Source organism: Eurosta solidaginis, chromosome 5 (assembly GCF_040869045.1).
Source record: "Eurosta solidaginis isolate ZX-2024a chromosome 5, ASM4086904v1, whole genome shotgun sequence".
NCBI classification, from domain to species: Eukaryota; Metazoa; Arthropoda; class Insecta; order Diptera; family Tephritidae; genus Eurosta; species Eurosta solidaginis.
The window spans coordinates 89830985-89847633 of NC_090323.1; the positions used below are offsets into that span (position 1 = coordinate 89830985).

Here is a 16649-nt window from a genome sequence, read left to right on the forward strand (position 1 = left end):
CCTTCCGAAATCATTTCTGGATTCGTCGGGATAATCTCGGGACTATCACGTGATAATTTTGGGACCCTTCCGAGATCATTTCTGAATCCTCTCATAGTTCAAAATCTCTTCCACTTTTTTGGTGAAGGCCGCACACCTCTAGAATTAAATATAAATCCAAGAAACTCCCAAATTCACATTTTTCAGGATTGATAGTTATTCCAAATTTTTTGAGACGTTCGAAAATTATTTCTAAGTGTTTAGTATGTTCATTTTCATTTTTAGAAAAGATTAAAAAATCGTCAATATAAGCAAAAATAAAAGGCGATCCGTTTACAATTTCATCAACAAATCTTTGCATTGACTGAGCAGCGTTTCGTAAACGAAATGGCATTCGGGTATATTCAAACAGACCGAGTTTCCGCTAACATTAGCATTGAAATCCCTAATGCTAGGAAGAGCATAACGATCTGGAACTGTTTGGGAATTAAGAAACCTGTAATCCCCACGTGGTGTCCAAGTACCGTTTCCTTTCGAAACCATGTGCAATGGGCTTGACCAATTACTTTTTGATCTTCTTATAACTCCCTGTTGAAGAAGATAATCAAATTCTGCTTTTGCGGCAGAAAGCTTTACAGAATCTAGTCTTCAAACTTTACAATGTACAGGGAGCCCTTTTGTAATAATTTCATGCTCCACCAAAGAATTTGTTTCATTAAAATTAAGGCCAGGTCGAGTAATTTCTGGAAATTTTTTTAGTAATTCATAAAATGGTGCTTGAATATTCACCATCTGAACTGACAAAGCTTCATTCGAAAAACTTATTGAACCAATTGATACCTCATTCTCTAAAGACTTAAGGAACTTATTTTTAACATCTACAATAATACCGTAGTGATGAAGGAAATCTGCTCCAATTATTGCATTGCTAACATCTGCAATAATAAAACGTCATTTGAAATTATTTCTTTTAAAACCAAGATTAATTTTGAGGTATTTCGTGCCAAACGTTCGAATTGATGTTCCATTAGCAGCCTAAAAGTAGAACCGCTTTTTATCCATTTTCTGAAAAAGGAATTTTGGTAAAATCGAAACAGATGCTCCAGTGTCAACCAAAAAATTTATTTTACTCAACGGGTCAGAAATACTTAAACGACGGCTTTTATGAATATTAAAATCATTTACCGCCCTCAATGACTTTGACTCAAGTTTTTAAAAAAAAAAATTCATGATATTTGCAGGGATGTGTGCATCGTAAAGCATTTTCACCAAACTTTTTATGATAAAAACAAATATAATTTGTACTTTCCTCTTTTTTGTTTTTCTTGAAGTAAGGTTTGGTTTCTTTAGTGTATGTCTTACTTACAGCTTCAATGTGGTCATCTATTTTGTTCATAAAAATACCATTCGAATCAGAAATGTTCTTTACGGTATTTACTTTAAGGTTTTCCAACATACCATCAGCGACTTGAAGAAGTTGTAGCCATATTGCTAATATGAATTCTTCTGATACCTTTCCAAGCGTAGTATCTTTCATCCTTTGAAAAAGTTGGCTTGGTTTGCTGTCACCTAATTGCAGTTCATTTAAAATTATGTTGATTCTTCCTTCATTTGATTTTTGATATACGTCGAGAAGGATTTGTTTAATGGTAGCGTACTTATTTTGTAACGGAAGATTTCGAATCACAGCAGAAATTTGAGGTATGATATCATCATCTAAAATATCAATTACTTTATTAAATTTAATTTCATCAGTAGTCATATATGTAATACTCCTATATTGCTACAAAAGGCTAGTTACATTCCCAAACATCAGAGTGCCGCTATATTACTGTTTAAACATTTTTGTATTCAATAATCGAATGTACCTAAATTAAAATTTTTTCTTGTCACACTTATGCTGCTACAATCCCAAAAATTTTATAGGCTGCCTTGTTTTTTTTTCGAATTCAAAACACATTGCCAGCATTTTCTATTGGCAATATAGGACGTGCGTAAAGCTGGCAGACCCAAGTGCTAAAAAATAAGTTTAAGTTGTTTGAGAATTAAGTGCATTTTAGGTGCTATTTAGGGCCACAAAAGATAGTTTAGGTGCTCATTTGGTTTTCGAGATATTCGCAAAAAAGTGTGGGTCTGCTAGATTAACGTCATGCTAGCAGGCCCACAACTTATATTAATTTAAAAAAAAAAATGTATCAAGGTTAGGTGCAATTTAGGTGCTTTTTACGGCCACAAAAGATAATTTGGGTGCTCATTTGGTTTTCGAGATATTCGCAAAAAAAGCTAGCAGACCCACAACTTAAATTAAATTTTTTTTAGTAAAAAAATATATCAAAGTTAGGAGCTATTTAGGTGCTTTTTAGGGCCACAAAAGATAATTTAGGTTTTCATTTAGTTTTCGAGATATTCGCAAAAAAAGCTAGCAGACCCACAACTTAAATTTTTTTTAGTAAAAAGATATATCAAAGTTAGGAGCTATTTAGGTGCTTTTTAGGGCCACAAAAGATAATTTGGGTGCTCATTTGGTTTTCGAGATATTCGCAAAAAAAGCTAGCAGACCCACAACTTAAATTTCATTTTTTTAATAAAAAATATATCAAGGTTAGGTGCAATATAGGTGCTTTTTAGGGCCACAAAAGATAATTTGGGTGCTCATTTGGTTTTCGAGATATTCGCAAAAAAAGCTAGCAGACCCACAACTTAAATTTAATTTTTTTTAGTAAAAAAATATATCAAAGTTAGGAGCTATTTAGGTGCTGTTTAGGGCCACAAAAGATAATTTGGGTGCTCATTTCGTTTTCGAGATATTCGCAAAAAAAGCTAGCAAACCCACAACTTAAATTTAATTTTTTTTTAATAAAAAAATATATCAAAGTTAGGTGGAGTTTATGTGCTTTTTAGGGCCACAAAAGATAATTTGGGTAATTTGGTTTTCGAGATATTCGAAAAAAAAGTGTGTGTCTGCTAGCCTAACGTCGAGCTAGCAGACCCACAACTTAAATTTCATTTTATTTTAAATAAAAAATAAATAATAGTTTAAAAAAACTGAAAAAACACGAACTAAAAAATAGAAAATAATTTTCAATTAAAAAGAGTTTATATAACAGTAGTAGAAGGCCAAACAATCGTTTATAGTTAATCACCTCAGAATAAAATTATAATATAATTTAAGTTATTAACAGAATAATTTAATTCAGAGTAAAAAGCGTGGGGTGCATTTGACTACATTTCATATCTTTCCTCTCAGATAGTTGCCAATAGAATGATTGTAACATTCAATATCAAGCACCCCACGATTTTTACTGTGAATTAAATTATTCTGTTAATAACTTAAATTTTATTATAATTTTATTTTGAGTTGATTAACTATAAACGATTGTTTGACCTTCTACTACTGTTATATAAACTCTTTTTAATTGAAAATTATTTTCTATTTTTTAGTTCGATTTGCTATAAAAGCGTGTTTTTTTAGTTTTTTTAAACTATTATTTATTTTAAATTTTTTAGTTCAAGTAATTTTAAAAGTTTTAGTCGAGAGTGATGAAACCTCGAAACGCCAGTGGTCCATGGATGAATCCAGCCCCACGGCACCGAAAAGGGCCAAGACGCAGGGAGGCTGGACGCGGTCTTTCGCCGAAATTGCCAAGGGTCGGCAGATCATTGGCATTATAGACGAGAGCAGCGAAGATGGCAGCATCCCGAAACATCAGTGGAAGCTGATCGAGGCCGCGCTCGATACGGTGGCCGTTAAGGTTAAAAAGACAACCTTGGTCCACCGCCATCTTACACTGATGCAGGGTGGTTCCAGGGCAATGTCAAGCTAATTGCCTGTGACGACGTCAGGTCGGTCAACCTCTATAGAGCCGCCGCCACGCTGATACGGGTGGTATATTCGGGCGCGCGCCTCAAGGTAGTGGGGGCGCGTGATATCCCCTCACGACCAAGGGCTAGAGCCTGAGTTCCAAAGACGCCAACGGACCCAGCTGACATCCTATAGCTGCTCCAGGAGTACAACCCGCCACAGGTTTGGAATTCAACCCGGATAAAACCAAGCTTTTTCTCTTCACGAGGAGGTACAAAGTACCAAATCTTACATCGCCAAGAATTGGGGGTACGTTCTTAGCGTTTAGCGATCAAGTCAAGTATTTGGGAGTCATTCTGGATAGGAAGCTATTATGGAGTGCATATAGTGGCAGCAGCAGAACTGTTTACCTGCAAGAGGGCAATTGGAACCTCCTGGGGATTCTCCCCTAAGTTGACCTACTGTATTTACACAGCCATTGTGCGCCCGATTATTCTTTATGGTGCCTTGGTCTGGTGGCCTGCACTAGCTAAAAGTAGCTATCTTAAAATGCTTCAAAAGGTGCAACGGAGTTCGGAGCTCTGCATTACCGGGGCTCTCGGCTCCACTCCAGATTCCGTTACATACATACATGGATACATAGATACATAGATAGATACAGGCCAAGCTAATGAAAGCGTGTTAAAAAGGGCTCCAGTATGCTATTTCGTAGATGTGCAATGCATCCACTTCTATCATTAATAAAGGAATGCGTTTTTCGCATTATGTACAAGGTTTCAAATCTATGGCCATTTGGGGTGGTCACAAGTTCAATTGACCTTATGTCCGTTATCTTTATGTGACCCCACCATCACATTATTGCATTGTCATGTAGCCTTGATACGTGTGCAAAGTTTCAATCAGACTTATGGCCATTCAAAGTGGTAATAAGGGCAATTGACCTTATGGCCGTTGACCTTATGTCACCACACCATCACATTAATGCATTGCCATCGAGCCTTGATACGTGTGCAAAGCTTTAATCAAACTTATGGCCATTCAAAGTGGTAATAAGGTCAATTTACCTTATGTCCGTTGACCTTATGTCAACACACCATCACATTAATGCATTGCCATCGAGCCTTGATACGTGTTCAAAGTTTCAATCAAACTTATGGCCATTAAAAGAGGTAATAAGGCCAATTGACATTATGGCCGTTGGCCTTATGTCACCACACCCTCACAATAATGCATTTTCATCGAGCCCTGATACGTGTGCAAAGTTTCAATCAAACTTATGGCCATTCAAAGAGGTAAGAGGCCAATTGACCTTATGGCCGTCGACCTTATGTCACCATGCCATCTCATCAATGCATTGTCATCGGTCCTTGATACGTATGCAAAGTTTCAAATTAATCAGACTTCTAGAAACCGGTGAAAATTAAGCTCAAAGATTCCGTTACATAGATACAGGCCAAGCTAATAAAAGCTTGTTAAAAAAGGGCTCCAGTATGCTCTTTCGTAGATATGCCATGCATCCACTAATTAATAAAGGAATGCGTTTTTCGCATTATGTGCAAGGTTTCAAATCTATGGCCATTTGGGGTGGTCATAAGTTCAATTGACCTTATGTCCGTTAACCTTATGTCACACCACCATCACATTATTGCATTGTCATCGAGCCTTGATACGTGTGCAAAGTTTCAATCAAACTTATGGCCATTCAAAGTGGTAATAAGGCCAATTGACCTTATGGCCGTTGACCTTATGTCACCACACCATCACAATAATGCATTGTCATCGAGCCCTGATACGTGTGCAAAGCTTCAATCAAACTTATGGCCATTCAAAGTGGTAATAAGGCCAATTACCTTATGGCCGTCGACCTTATGTCACCACACCATCACATCAATGCATTGTCATCGGTCCTTGATACGTATGCAAAGTTTCAAATTAATCAGAATTCTAGAAACCGGTGAAAATTAAGCTCAAAGATTCCGTTACATAGATACAGGCCAAGCTAATAAAAGCGTGTTAAAAAAGGGCTCCAGTATGCTCTTTCGTAGATGTGCCATGTATCCACTTCTATAATTAATAAAGGAATGCATTTTTCGCATTATGTGCAAGGTTTCAAATCTATAGCCATTTGGGGTGGTCATAAGTTCAATTGACCTTATGTCCGTTAACCTTATGTCACACCACCATCACATTATTGCATTGTCATCGAGACTTGATACGTGTGCAAAGTTTCAATTAAAGTTATGGCCATTCAAAGTGGTAATAAGGCCAATTGACCTTATGGCCGTCGACCTTATGTCACCACACAATCACATCAATGCATTGCCATCGGTCCTTGATACGTATGCAAAGCTTCAAATTAATCAGACTTCTAGAAACCGGTGAAAATTAAGCTCAAAGATTCCGTTACATAGATACAGGCCAAGCTAATAAAAGTGTGTTAAAAAATGGCTCCAGTATGCTCTTTCGTAAATGTGCCATGCATCCACTTCTATCATTAATAAAGGAATGCGTTTTTCGCATTATGTGCAAGGTTTCAAATCTATGGCCATTTGGGTGGTCATAAGTTCAATTGACCTTATATCCGTTTACCTTATGTCACCCCACCATCACATTATTGCATTCTCATCGAGCCTTGATACGTGTGCAAAGTTTCAATTAAAGTTATGGCCATTCAAAGTGGTAATAAGGCCAATTGACCTTATGGCCGTTGACCTTATGTCACCACACCATCACATTAATGCATTGTCATCGACCCTTGATACGTGTGCAAAGTTTCAATCAAACTTATGGCCATTCAAAGTGGTAATAAGGCCAATTACCTTATGGCCGTCGACCTTATGTCACCACACCATCACATCAATGCATTGTCATCGGTCCTTGATACGTATGCAAAGTTTCAAATTAATCAGACTTCTAGAAACCGGTGAAAATTAAGCTCAAAGATTCCGTTACATAGATACAGGCCAAGCTAATAAAAGCGTGTTAAAAAAGGGCTCCAGTATGCTCTTTCGTAGATGTGCCATGTATCCACTTCTATCATTAATAAAGGAATGCATTTTTCGCATTATGTGCAAGGTTTCAAATCTATAGCCATTTGGGGTGGTCATAAGTTCAATTGACCTTATGTCCGTTAACCTTATGTCACACCATCATCACATTATTGCATTGTCATCGAGACTTGATACGTGTGCAAAGTTTCAATTAAAGTTATGGCCATTCAAAATGGTAATAAGGCCAATTGACCTTATGGCCGTTGACCTTATGTCACCACACCATCACATTAATGCATTGTCATCGACCCTTGATACGTGTGCAAAGTTTCAATCAAACTTATGGCCATTCAAAGAGGTAATAAGGCCAATTAACCTTATGGCCGTTGACCTTATGTAACCACACCATCACACTAATGCATTGTCATCGAACCTTGATATGTGTGCAAAGTTTCAATCAAACTTATGACCATTCAAAGTGGTAATAAGGTCAATTGGCCTTATGGCCGTAGACCTTATGTCACGACACCATCACATTAATGCATTGTCATCGGTCCTTGATACGTATGCAAAGTTTCAAATTAATCAAACTTCTAGAAACCGGTTAAAATTAAGTTAAAAGATTCCGTTACATACAGGCCAAGCTAATAAAAGCGTGTTAATATATCGAAATTAGGAGCTATTTAGGTTTAGGTGCTTTTTAGGGCCACAAAAGATAATTTAGTTTTCGAGATATTCGCAAAATTTCATTTTATTTTAAATAAAAAATATATCGAAACTAGCGGCCCGGTACGTGCTTCGCTACGTATAAAGTGAAATATTAAATCAAACTCATTTATTAAAAAAAAAGATATTTTATTATTTGCTAGCTATTTTAAAACTTAATCCAAAACATTTGGATAAACAAAATTTTTTGTTTTTCTATTTTGGGCATGAATAAACAAACGGCTGGGGGTACCTACTCTGGAACAGGCAACATAAAGTTGGCCATGTGAAAAACATGATTCCTCCAAATTCACACCACAAACGTTAATGTTTGCCCTTGGGCTTTGTTGATGGACATCGCAAATGATAAAAGCACAGGATATTGTAATCGTTTGAATTCAAATGGCATATCAGTTGGAATCATATGGATATGCTTTTGATTTACCAGTTAAGATCGTAGCTTCAATCAAATTTGGCAATAAATTTTTCACCGCCAATTTGGTGCCATTACACAGTTTTGGTGGATTAATATTTCGCAATAATATAATCAAAGAACCCACTTTCAGATTCAAACAATGCGGTGTTGTTTTTGTTGTTGTAGCAATGTTCGCCCCACCTAATAGCCGCGACCGATCACAAATTGTCATCAATATCCTCTAACGGGAGTACAAGGAAACTTGCCGTTTCAACAGGGGTGGACCATAAGGAAAGGGGTGTTAGAGGCGTTGGTTCCACGTTACAATTGAAGAGATGGTTGGTGTCATGTGGGGACACATTGCAAGCGGGGCATACATTTTGTATGTCGGGGTTGATTCTGGATAGGTAAGAGTTTAACCTGTTACAGTATCCAGAACGAAGTTGAGCAAGAGTGACACGCGTTTCCCTGGGGAGTATGCGTTCCTCTTCCGCAAGTTTTGGATAATTTTCGTTAAGTACTGGATTCACCGGGCAATTCCCGGCATAAAGGTCCGACCCCTGTTTATGGAGTTCACCAAGGACCTGCTTGTGTTTTTTCACTTCATACGGCTGGGTTCTCAGGTGCCGTATTTCCTCAAAATACTTACGGAGATGACTCCTTAAGCCCCTAGGCGGTGCTGGTTCATCAATCAGATGTCTGTTGGGATGCCCAGGTTTCTGGGTATTCAACAGGAACTGTTTGGTCAGCATCTCATTTCTCTCCCTGATGGGGAGTATTCTCGCCTCATTATGCAGATGGTGTTCTGGGGACATAAGAAGACAGCCCGTGGCGATTCTGAGAGCAGTATTTTGTCAGGCCTGTAGTTTCTTCCAGTGGGTGATTTTTAGGCTTGGCGACCATATGGGTGACGCGTAGCACGTAATCGGCTGGCTAATTGCTTTGTATGTAGTCTTGAGCGTTTCTTTATCTTTTCCCCAAGTACTGCCAGCGAGGGATTTGAGGATTTTGTTACGGCTCTGAATTCTCGGAACAATTGCGGCTGCGTGCTCACCAAAATGTAGATCCTGATCAAACGTCACACCCAAGATTTTGGGGTGTCGGACAGTCGGTAGCGTAGTGCCATCGACGTGGATGTTCAAAATGGTCGACATTTGGGGCGTCCATGTTGTAAATAAGGTCGCGGAAGATTTAGTCGGTGATAATGCCAGGTTTCGCGAGGTGAAAAAACTGGAGAGATCTGGAAGGTAGCCGTTTATTTTATTGCATAGCGCATCGATCTTTGGGCCTGGGCCTGTGGCCATTATTGTGCAGTCATCGGCGTAGGAAACGATTGTGACTCCTTCCGGTGGTGAAGGTAGCTTAGATATGTAGAAATTAAACAAAAGTGGGGATTGGACACCACCCTGTGGCACCCCCTGTTTAATTCTCCTTGGTTTTGATGTTTCGTTTCTAAATTGCACCGATGCCTGCCGACCACCCAGATAATTTGCGGTCCACCTTTTAATACATGGGGGAAGGGTAGACCCTTCCAGGTCCTGCAGTAACGAGCCATGGTTGACCGTATCAAAAGCTTTTGATAGGTCTAGCGCTACGAGTACTGTTCTATGGTGGGGGTATTGATTTAAACCGCAATTTATCTGGGTGCTAATGGCATTCAGCGCGGTGGTAGTGCTATGGAGTTTTCTGAAGCCATGCTGATGAGGGGCTAGCTGCAAATTTGCTTGGAAATAAGGGAGCAAAATGGCTTCAAGCGTCTTTGCCACTGGCGATAGGAGAGATATCGGACGATACGACTCACCTATGTTAGCTGGTTTCCCAGGCTTTAGTAGCGGGACCACCTTGGCCATTTTCCATTTCTCAGGTATGACAAAGGTGGAAAGAGACAGATTGAAGACATGCGCTAAATATTTGAACCCCTCTTTCCCTAGGTTTTAAGCATCGGCATGGCTATGCTGTCTGGGCCCACTGCTTTGGATGGTTTAGCACGACCAATTGCGTCCTCAACCTCTTTAGCGGTGATGGTGATTGGTGACGCGCTGAATTTGTATTTATGTGCGCGTCTATTGGCTCTCCGTCTATCTCTGTCGACCGTAGGATGCATTATATATTGTCGGCAGAAAGCGCTCGCGCATTTTTTCGCGTCCGACAGCACTTTGTCGCCAAAGGCGATGGAAACTTTGTCTTTGTGCGTAGTCGGATTCGATAGGGACTTTACGGTGGACCAAAGTTTACCCACACCGGTAGAGAGGTTACAACCTCTTAGGTGCTCCTCCCATTTCGCCCGCTTGTGTTCATCTACAAGCAATCTGATGCGTTGGTTTATATCCCTTATTTGGGGGTCGCCTGGGTCAAGCTGTCTTATAAGGTCACGTTCTCTCGCTAAGTTTGCGGCCTGGTGGGGGCCGGATTTCGGGAATTCTCCCGGCGGGAATGAAATGTGCCGAGGCGGATTTAATGACCTTACGAAAGGCACGCTCCCCTTGGCGGGCATCAGTCGGGATAGGGAGGGCAGCTAGGCGGCTGTCTGTAAAGGATTTATTTTCTTCCCACTTTCCTTTTTTGAAGTCTATGAAAGTGCGTTTTTCAGTGACGATGAAGTCGCCGTTACGCTCAAGCGAAATAAGTATGGGCAGGTGGTCGGATGCCAATGTTACAATGCGGTGTCATACCAGTCGGTTATAATGAATTTAAAAATTCAATTGGATAATTAATTGCCTCATCTTGATTCATAGCACTGTCAATTGATTTATATGTCGTGACTACACCTGAGAGTTTTGCTTGAATTTGAAAATTAATGGCATTGATATGAATGTTCTTCGGCGCTATAATTGCGCGTTCTCTCAACCAATCATGATTTCTGTAATTCTGAAGAATATTTGGAAAAACACATTCAATCAATTCATCTATCGATTTCGTAATTGTACAAAAATTGTTCGGTACAGTGATCAATCCGTTGGTTCTGTCGATTTATATTTTGCCATCACCAATTTCTAACAATTGTTTTGAAAGCTCATGGGCAGCTGGATCATTTTGTAGGTGAATACGCATATTAATGTTCGGTGTCAATTTTTGTACATATCTCCAAAGAACTGATGAATTCAAACAGGCATTTATTTCATCAGCAGGAGTTGATGGAGGAATGACAAGCAATGTTTGTCGAAAATCCCCTGACAGTAATATCAAAGCACCACCAAAAAGCTTTCGATTACCACGTAAATCTTGCATTGTTCGATTAAATGCTTCTAGTAATTTTTTATTCGCCATTGTACACTCATCCCAAAAAATAATTGACGTTAATTGCAGATCTTTTGCCATAGCAGAATTTCTTGAAATATTGCAAGTTGGAGTTTCAATCACCTGTACATTCAATGTTAATTTTAATGCAGAGTGTGCTGTCCGACCACCTTCTAATAATGTAGCAGCAATTCCCGAAGATGCAAGTGCCAATGCAATTTTCTGTTCCGATCGAATAGTTGCTAAAATCAGTGATATAACGAACGTTTTGCCTGTGCCACCAGGTGCATCCAAGAAATATTATCCACCTGCATTATTGGAAATGGCTTGCATAATTGTGTCATATACATGTTTTTGCTGAATATTAATTTGGTTATATTCGGTTGTACAAATAAACGCAAATCATTAGAATTGAATTCCTGTTCACGTTGCAATTCACGATCAAACAGATCATGCATCTCACGATTTGGTGCGATCATACCCAATTGTACTAATGTTTTATTTGCAATCGCTAGACACATATCTTCAATTATTATCAAAGCTTCGTTGTACATTTCCAAAGTTATCAACAAATCAGGATTTCTTGCATGATGACACATACGAATTAAAATATCTTCTGCAATATAATGTTTATATTTGTTCCATAATTCAAGTGGATTTGATGGTATACATGTTGATAATATAATGACAAATAGCATTCGTATTTGTTGAGGATGAGCCGAAATAGATGCATAATGAAGTGTTGAATCCCAATGATCATCATCTTCCAACAAATGCAAAAGTTGGCATGCTTCACTGTATGTTTGACACAAATGACCGTTGACTGTTCTTGAAATGATTTTGGGCCATTCACGTTAACTAATAACAATCTCAAATAAAAGCACTCAACATTGTTTGGATGTGCTATATATATTCTCCCAATTGCATCTATTTGGAAAATGCCAAGATGCCTATGAACTGCTGTTCCTTGTTTACGTCTTTGAAATTTTTTCGAAGACACATTCCATGTGTAATACTGAGGCACTTTAGAATATAACAAAGTTATCGCAAATATATCAGTTTCGCATAATTTGAAAAAAGCTGTTAACGTAGTTGCTGGTGGTTGTGCTGCTCTTTCCAATACATTTGCTACATTAAAATAAACACGTTGGCCATTCTCAAGATGTGCAGTCAAGTGAACAACCGCAGGATGTCTTTCGTGCATTGGAAACGGCATAATCCTCCAGACAGCTTCATTGCTACTAATATAGCGCCCCATTTGATACTGAGTAATTTCATCATTTGTGTTATCACCAGCAACACCGAAAATTGCCATTTCGCTCCCTTTATTTACATACTTGCAAATATATTTAATGGATTTGACAGAACTACAATATTCCACATTTATGTGAGCATTGAATATTTTCGATAATAATGGAAAATACGGAACCACCCAACGATTATCAACTTCAACTTCCTGGTTATGCATTCTAATGGTTGCCGTTTTGCCATTATCATTAGGTGATCTACGTCGATACAACGGATATCCGTCATTGCCCGTTATTGTGTCTGAAGTAAATTGCCTTGGGTATCGTTTCGAACACTTTTCATCAATCATACGTGGTGAATTCACATTTAGTTCACCGCACGGTCCATGTATCATGTTTTTAACGACAACTTGAAATAACTCAGGATCAGCAGTGTGATCAGGAATTTCAGCTGATATAAGGTTATCGATTTGATCCGGAGTTATTTTATGTACCAGCCAAATTAGTATATGTGCGTGCGGCAATCCCCTTTTCTGCCATTCGATGGAGTACATATGGTAACGCACCTCCCCAAATACATATACAGACCAATTCTAAATATTCTCGCGGAATTTTGTTCTCGCGGATTTTTTTATTCCCGCGGAAAAATTCCTCCAATTCTGTTCTCCTAGGGAGAACAATAATTGGGGAACAGGAATTTCGAATTTTCGAAGTCAGCTGTTTTGTCAATTGAAATTTCGTTGCACATTTCTTATTTTGTTTAAAAGATTAAAAAGTTTAATTAAAAAAAAATTTTTTCAAGGTTAGGTGCAATTTAGGTGCTTTTTACGCCCACAAAAGATAATTTGGGTGCTCATTTGGTTTTCGAGATATTCGCAGAAAAAGCTAGCAGATCCACAACTTAAATTAAATTTTTTTTAGTAAAAAAATATATCAAAGTTAGGAGCTATTTAGGTGCTTTTTAGGGCCACAAAAGATAATTTAGGTTTTCATTTAGTTTTCGAGATATTCGCAAAAAAAGCTAGCAGACCCACAACTTAAATTTTTTTTAGTAAAAAAATATATCAAAGTTAGGAGCTATTTAGGTGCTTTTTAGGGCCACAAAACATAATTTGGGTGCTCATTTGGTTTTCGAGATATTCGCAAAAAAAGCTAGCAGACCCACAACTTAAATTTCATTTTTTTAATAAAAAATATATCAAGGTTAGGTGCAATATAGGTGCTTTTTAGGGCCACAAAAGATAATTTGGGTGCTCATTTGGTTTTCGAGATATTCGCAAAAAAAGCTAGCAGACCCACAACTTAAATTTAATTTTTTTTAGTAAAAAAATATATCAAAGTTAGGAGCTATTTAGGTGCTGTTTAGGGCCACAAAAGATAATTTGGGTGCTCATTTCGTTTTCGAGATATTCGCAAAAAAAGCTAGCAAACCCACAACTTAAATTTAATTTTTTTTTAATAAAAAAATATATCAAAGTTAGGTGGAGTTTATGTGCTTTTTAGGGCCACAAAAGATAATTTGGGTAATTTGGTTTTCGAGATATTCGAAAAAAAAGTGTGTGTCTGCTAGCCTAACGTCGAGCTAGCAGACCCACAACTTAAATTTCATTTTATTTTAAATAAAAGATAAATAATAGTTTAAAAAAACTAAAAAAACACGAACTAAAAAATAGAAAATAATTTTCAATTAAAAAGAGTTTATATAACAGTAGTAGAAGGCCAAACAATCGTTTATAGTTAATCACCTCAGAATAAAATTATAATATAATTTAAGTTATTAACAGAATAATTTAATTCAGAGTAAAAAGCGTGGGGTGCATTTGACTACATTTCATATCTTTCCTCTCAGATAGTTGCCAATAGAATGATTGTAACATTCAATATCAAGCACCCCACGATTTTTACTGTGAATTAAATTATTCTGTTAATGACTTAAATTTTATTATAATTTTATTTTGAGGTGATTAACTATAAACGATTGTTTGACCTTCTACTACTGTTATATAAACTCTTTTTAATTGAAAATTATTTTCTATTTTTTAGTTCGATTTGCTATAAAAGCGTGTTTTTTTAGTTTTTTTAAACTATTATTTATTTTAAATTTTTTAGTTCAAGTAATTTTAAAAGTTTTAGTCGAGAGTGATGAAACCTCGAAACGCCAGTGGTCCATGGATGAATCCAGCCCCACGGCACCGAAAAGGGCCAAGACGCAGGGAGGCTGGACGCGGTCTTTCGCCGCAATTGCCAAGGGTCGGCAGATCATTGGCATTATAGACGAGAGCAGCGAAGATGGCAGCATCCCGAAACATCAGTGGAAGCTGATCGAGGCCGCGCTCGATACGGTGGCCGTTAAGGTTAAAAAGACAACCTTGGTCCACCGCCATCTTACACTGATGCAGGGTGGTTCCAGGGCAATGTCAAGCTAATTGCCTGTGACGACGTCAGGTCGGTCAACCTCTATAGAGCCGCCGCCACGCTGATACGGGTGGTATATTCGGGCGCGCGCCTCAAGGTAGTGGGGGCGCGTGATATCCCCTCACGACCAAGGGCTAGAGCCTGAGTTCCAAAGACGCCAACGGACCCAGCTGACATCCTAGAGCTGCTCCAGGAGTACAACCCGCCACAGGTTTGGAATTCAACCCGGATAAAACCAAGCTTTTTCTCTTCACGAGGAGGTACAAAGTACCAAATCTTACATCGCCAAGAATTGGGGGTACATTCTTAGCGTTTAGCGATCAAGTCAAGTATTTGGGAGTCATTCTGGATAGGAAGCTATTATGGAGTGCATATAGTGGCAGCAGCAGAACTGTTTACCTGCAAGAGGGCAATTGGAATCTCCTGGGGATTCTCCCCTAAGTTGACCTACTGTATTTACACAGCCATTGTGCGCCCGATTATTCTTTATGGTGCCTTGGTCTGGTGGCCTGCACTAGCTAAAAGTAGCTATCTTAAAATGCTTCAAAAGGTGCAACGGAGTTCGGAGCTCTGCATTACCGGGGCTCTCGGCTCCACTCCAGATTCCGTTACATACATACATGGATACATAGATACATAGATAGATACAGGCCAAGCTAATGAAAGCGTTCTAAAAAGGGCTCCAGTATGCTATTTCGTAGATGTGCCATGCATCCACTTCTATCATTAATAAAGGAATGCGTTTTTCGCATTATGTACAAGGTTTCAAATCTATGGCCATTTGGGGTGGTCACAAGTTCAATTGACCTTATGTCCGTTATCTTTATGTGACCCCACCATCACATTATTGCATTGTCATCTAGCCTTGATACGTGTGCAAAGTTTCAATCAGACTTATGGCCATTCAAAGTGGTAATAAGGGCAATTGACCTTATGGCCGTTGACCTTATGTCACCACACCATCACATTAATGCATTGTCATCGAGCCTTGATACGTGTGCAAAGCTTTAATCAAACTTATGGCCATTCAAAGTGGTAATAAGGTCAATTTACCTTATGTCCGTTGACCTTATGTCAACACACCATCACATTAATGCATTGTCATCGAGCCTTGATACGTGTTCAAAGTTTCAATCAAACTTATGGCCATTCAAAGAGGTAATAAGGCCAATTGACATTATGGCCGTTGACCTTATGTCACCAAACCCTCACAATAATGCATTTTCATCGAGCCCTGATACGTGTGCAAAGTTTCAATCAAACTTATGGCCATTCAAAGAGGTAATAAGGCCAATTACCTTATGGCCGTCGACCTTATGTCACCACACCATCACATCAATGCATTGTCATCGGTCCTTGATACGTATGCAAAGTTTCAAATTAATCAGACTTCTAGAAGCCGGTGAAAATTAAGCTCAAAGATTCCGTTACATAGATACAGGCCAAGCTAACAAAAGCTTGTTAAAAAAGGGCTCCAGTATGCTCTTTCGTAGATATGCCATGCATCCACTAATTAATAAAGGAATGCGTTTTTCGCATTATGTGCAAGGTTTCAAATCTATGGCCATTTGGGGTGGTCATAAGTTCAATTGACCTTATGTCCGTTAACCTTATGTCACACCACCATCACATTATTGCATTGTCATCGAGCCTTGATACGTGTGCAAAGTTTCAATCAAACGTATGGCCATTCAAAGTGGTAATAAGGCCAATTGACCTTATGGCCGTTGACCTTATGTCACCACACCATCACAATAATGCATTGTCATCGAGCCCTGATACGTGTGCAAAGCTTCAATCAAACGTATGGCCATTCAAAGTGGTAATAAGGCCAATTACCTTATAGCCGTCGACCTTAT

General features: G+C 38.6%; 2 protein-coding genes across 8 annotated transcripts in view; one reads left to right on the top strand and one right to left on the bottom strand.

Moving 5' to 3' along the window:
• Alg11 (ALG11 alpha-1,2-mannosyltransferase) overlaps window positions 1-16649 on the top strand; it is a 392778-nt gene that overhangs the window by 238352 nt on the left and 137777 nt on the right. The window contains exon 5 of one of the 7 annotated variants that reach the window (XM_067788979.1): window positions 1424-1466. The exons of the other annotated variants lie outside the window; for them this stretch is intronic. Within the exon in view, the coding sequence (XP_067645080.1) occupies window positions 1424-1451 (28 nt within the window). The 3' untranslated portion in view covers window positions 1452-1466. Of the gene's footprint in view, window positions 1-1423; window positions 1467-16649 lie in introns of those variants that run through there. 7 annotated transcript variants of the gene reach the window in all.
• LOC137252862 (uncharacterized) overlaps window positions 1169-16649 on the bottom strand; it is a 631431-nt gene continuing 615950 nt past the window's right edge. The window contains exon 6 of the mRNA XM_067788968.1: window positions 1169-1695. Coding sequence (XP_067645069.1) covers window positions 1184-1695 — 512 coding nt within the window. The 3' untranslated portion in view covers window positions 1169-1183. The remainder of the gene's footprint in view (window positions 1696-16649) is intronic.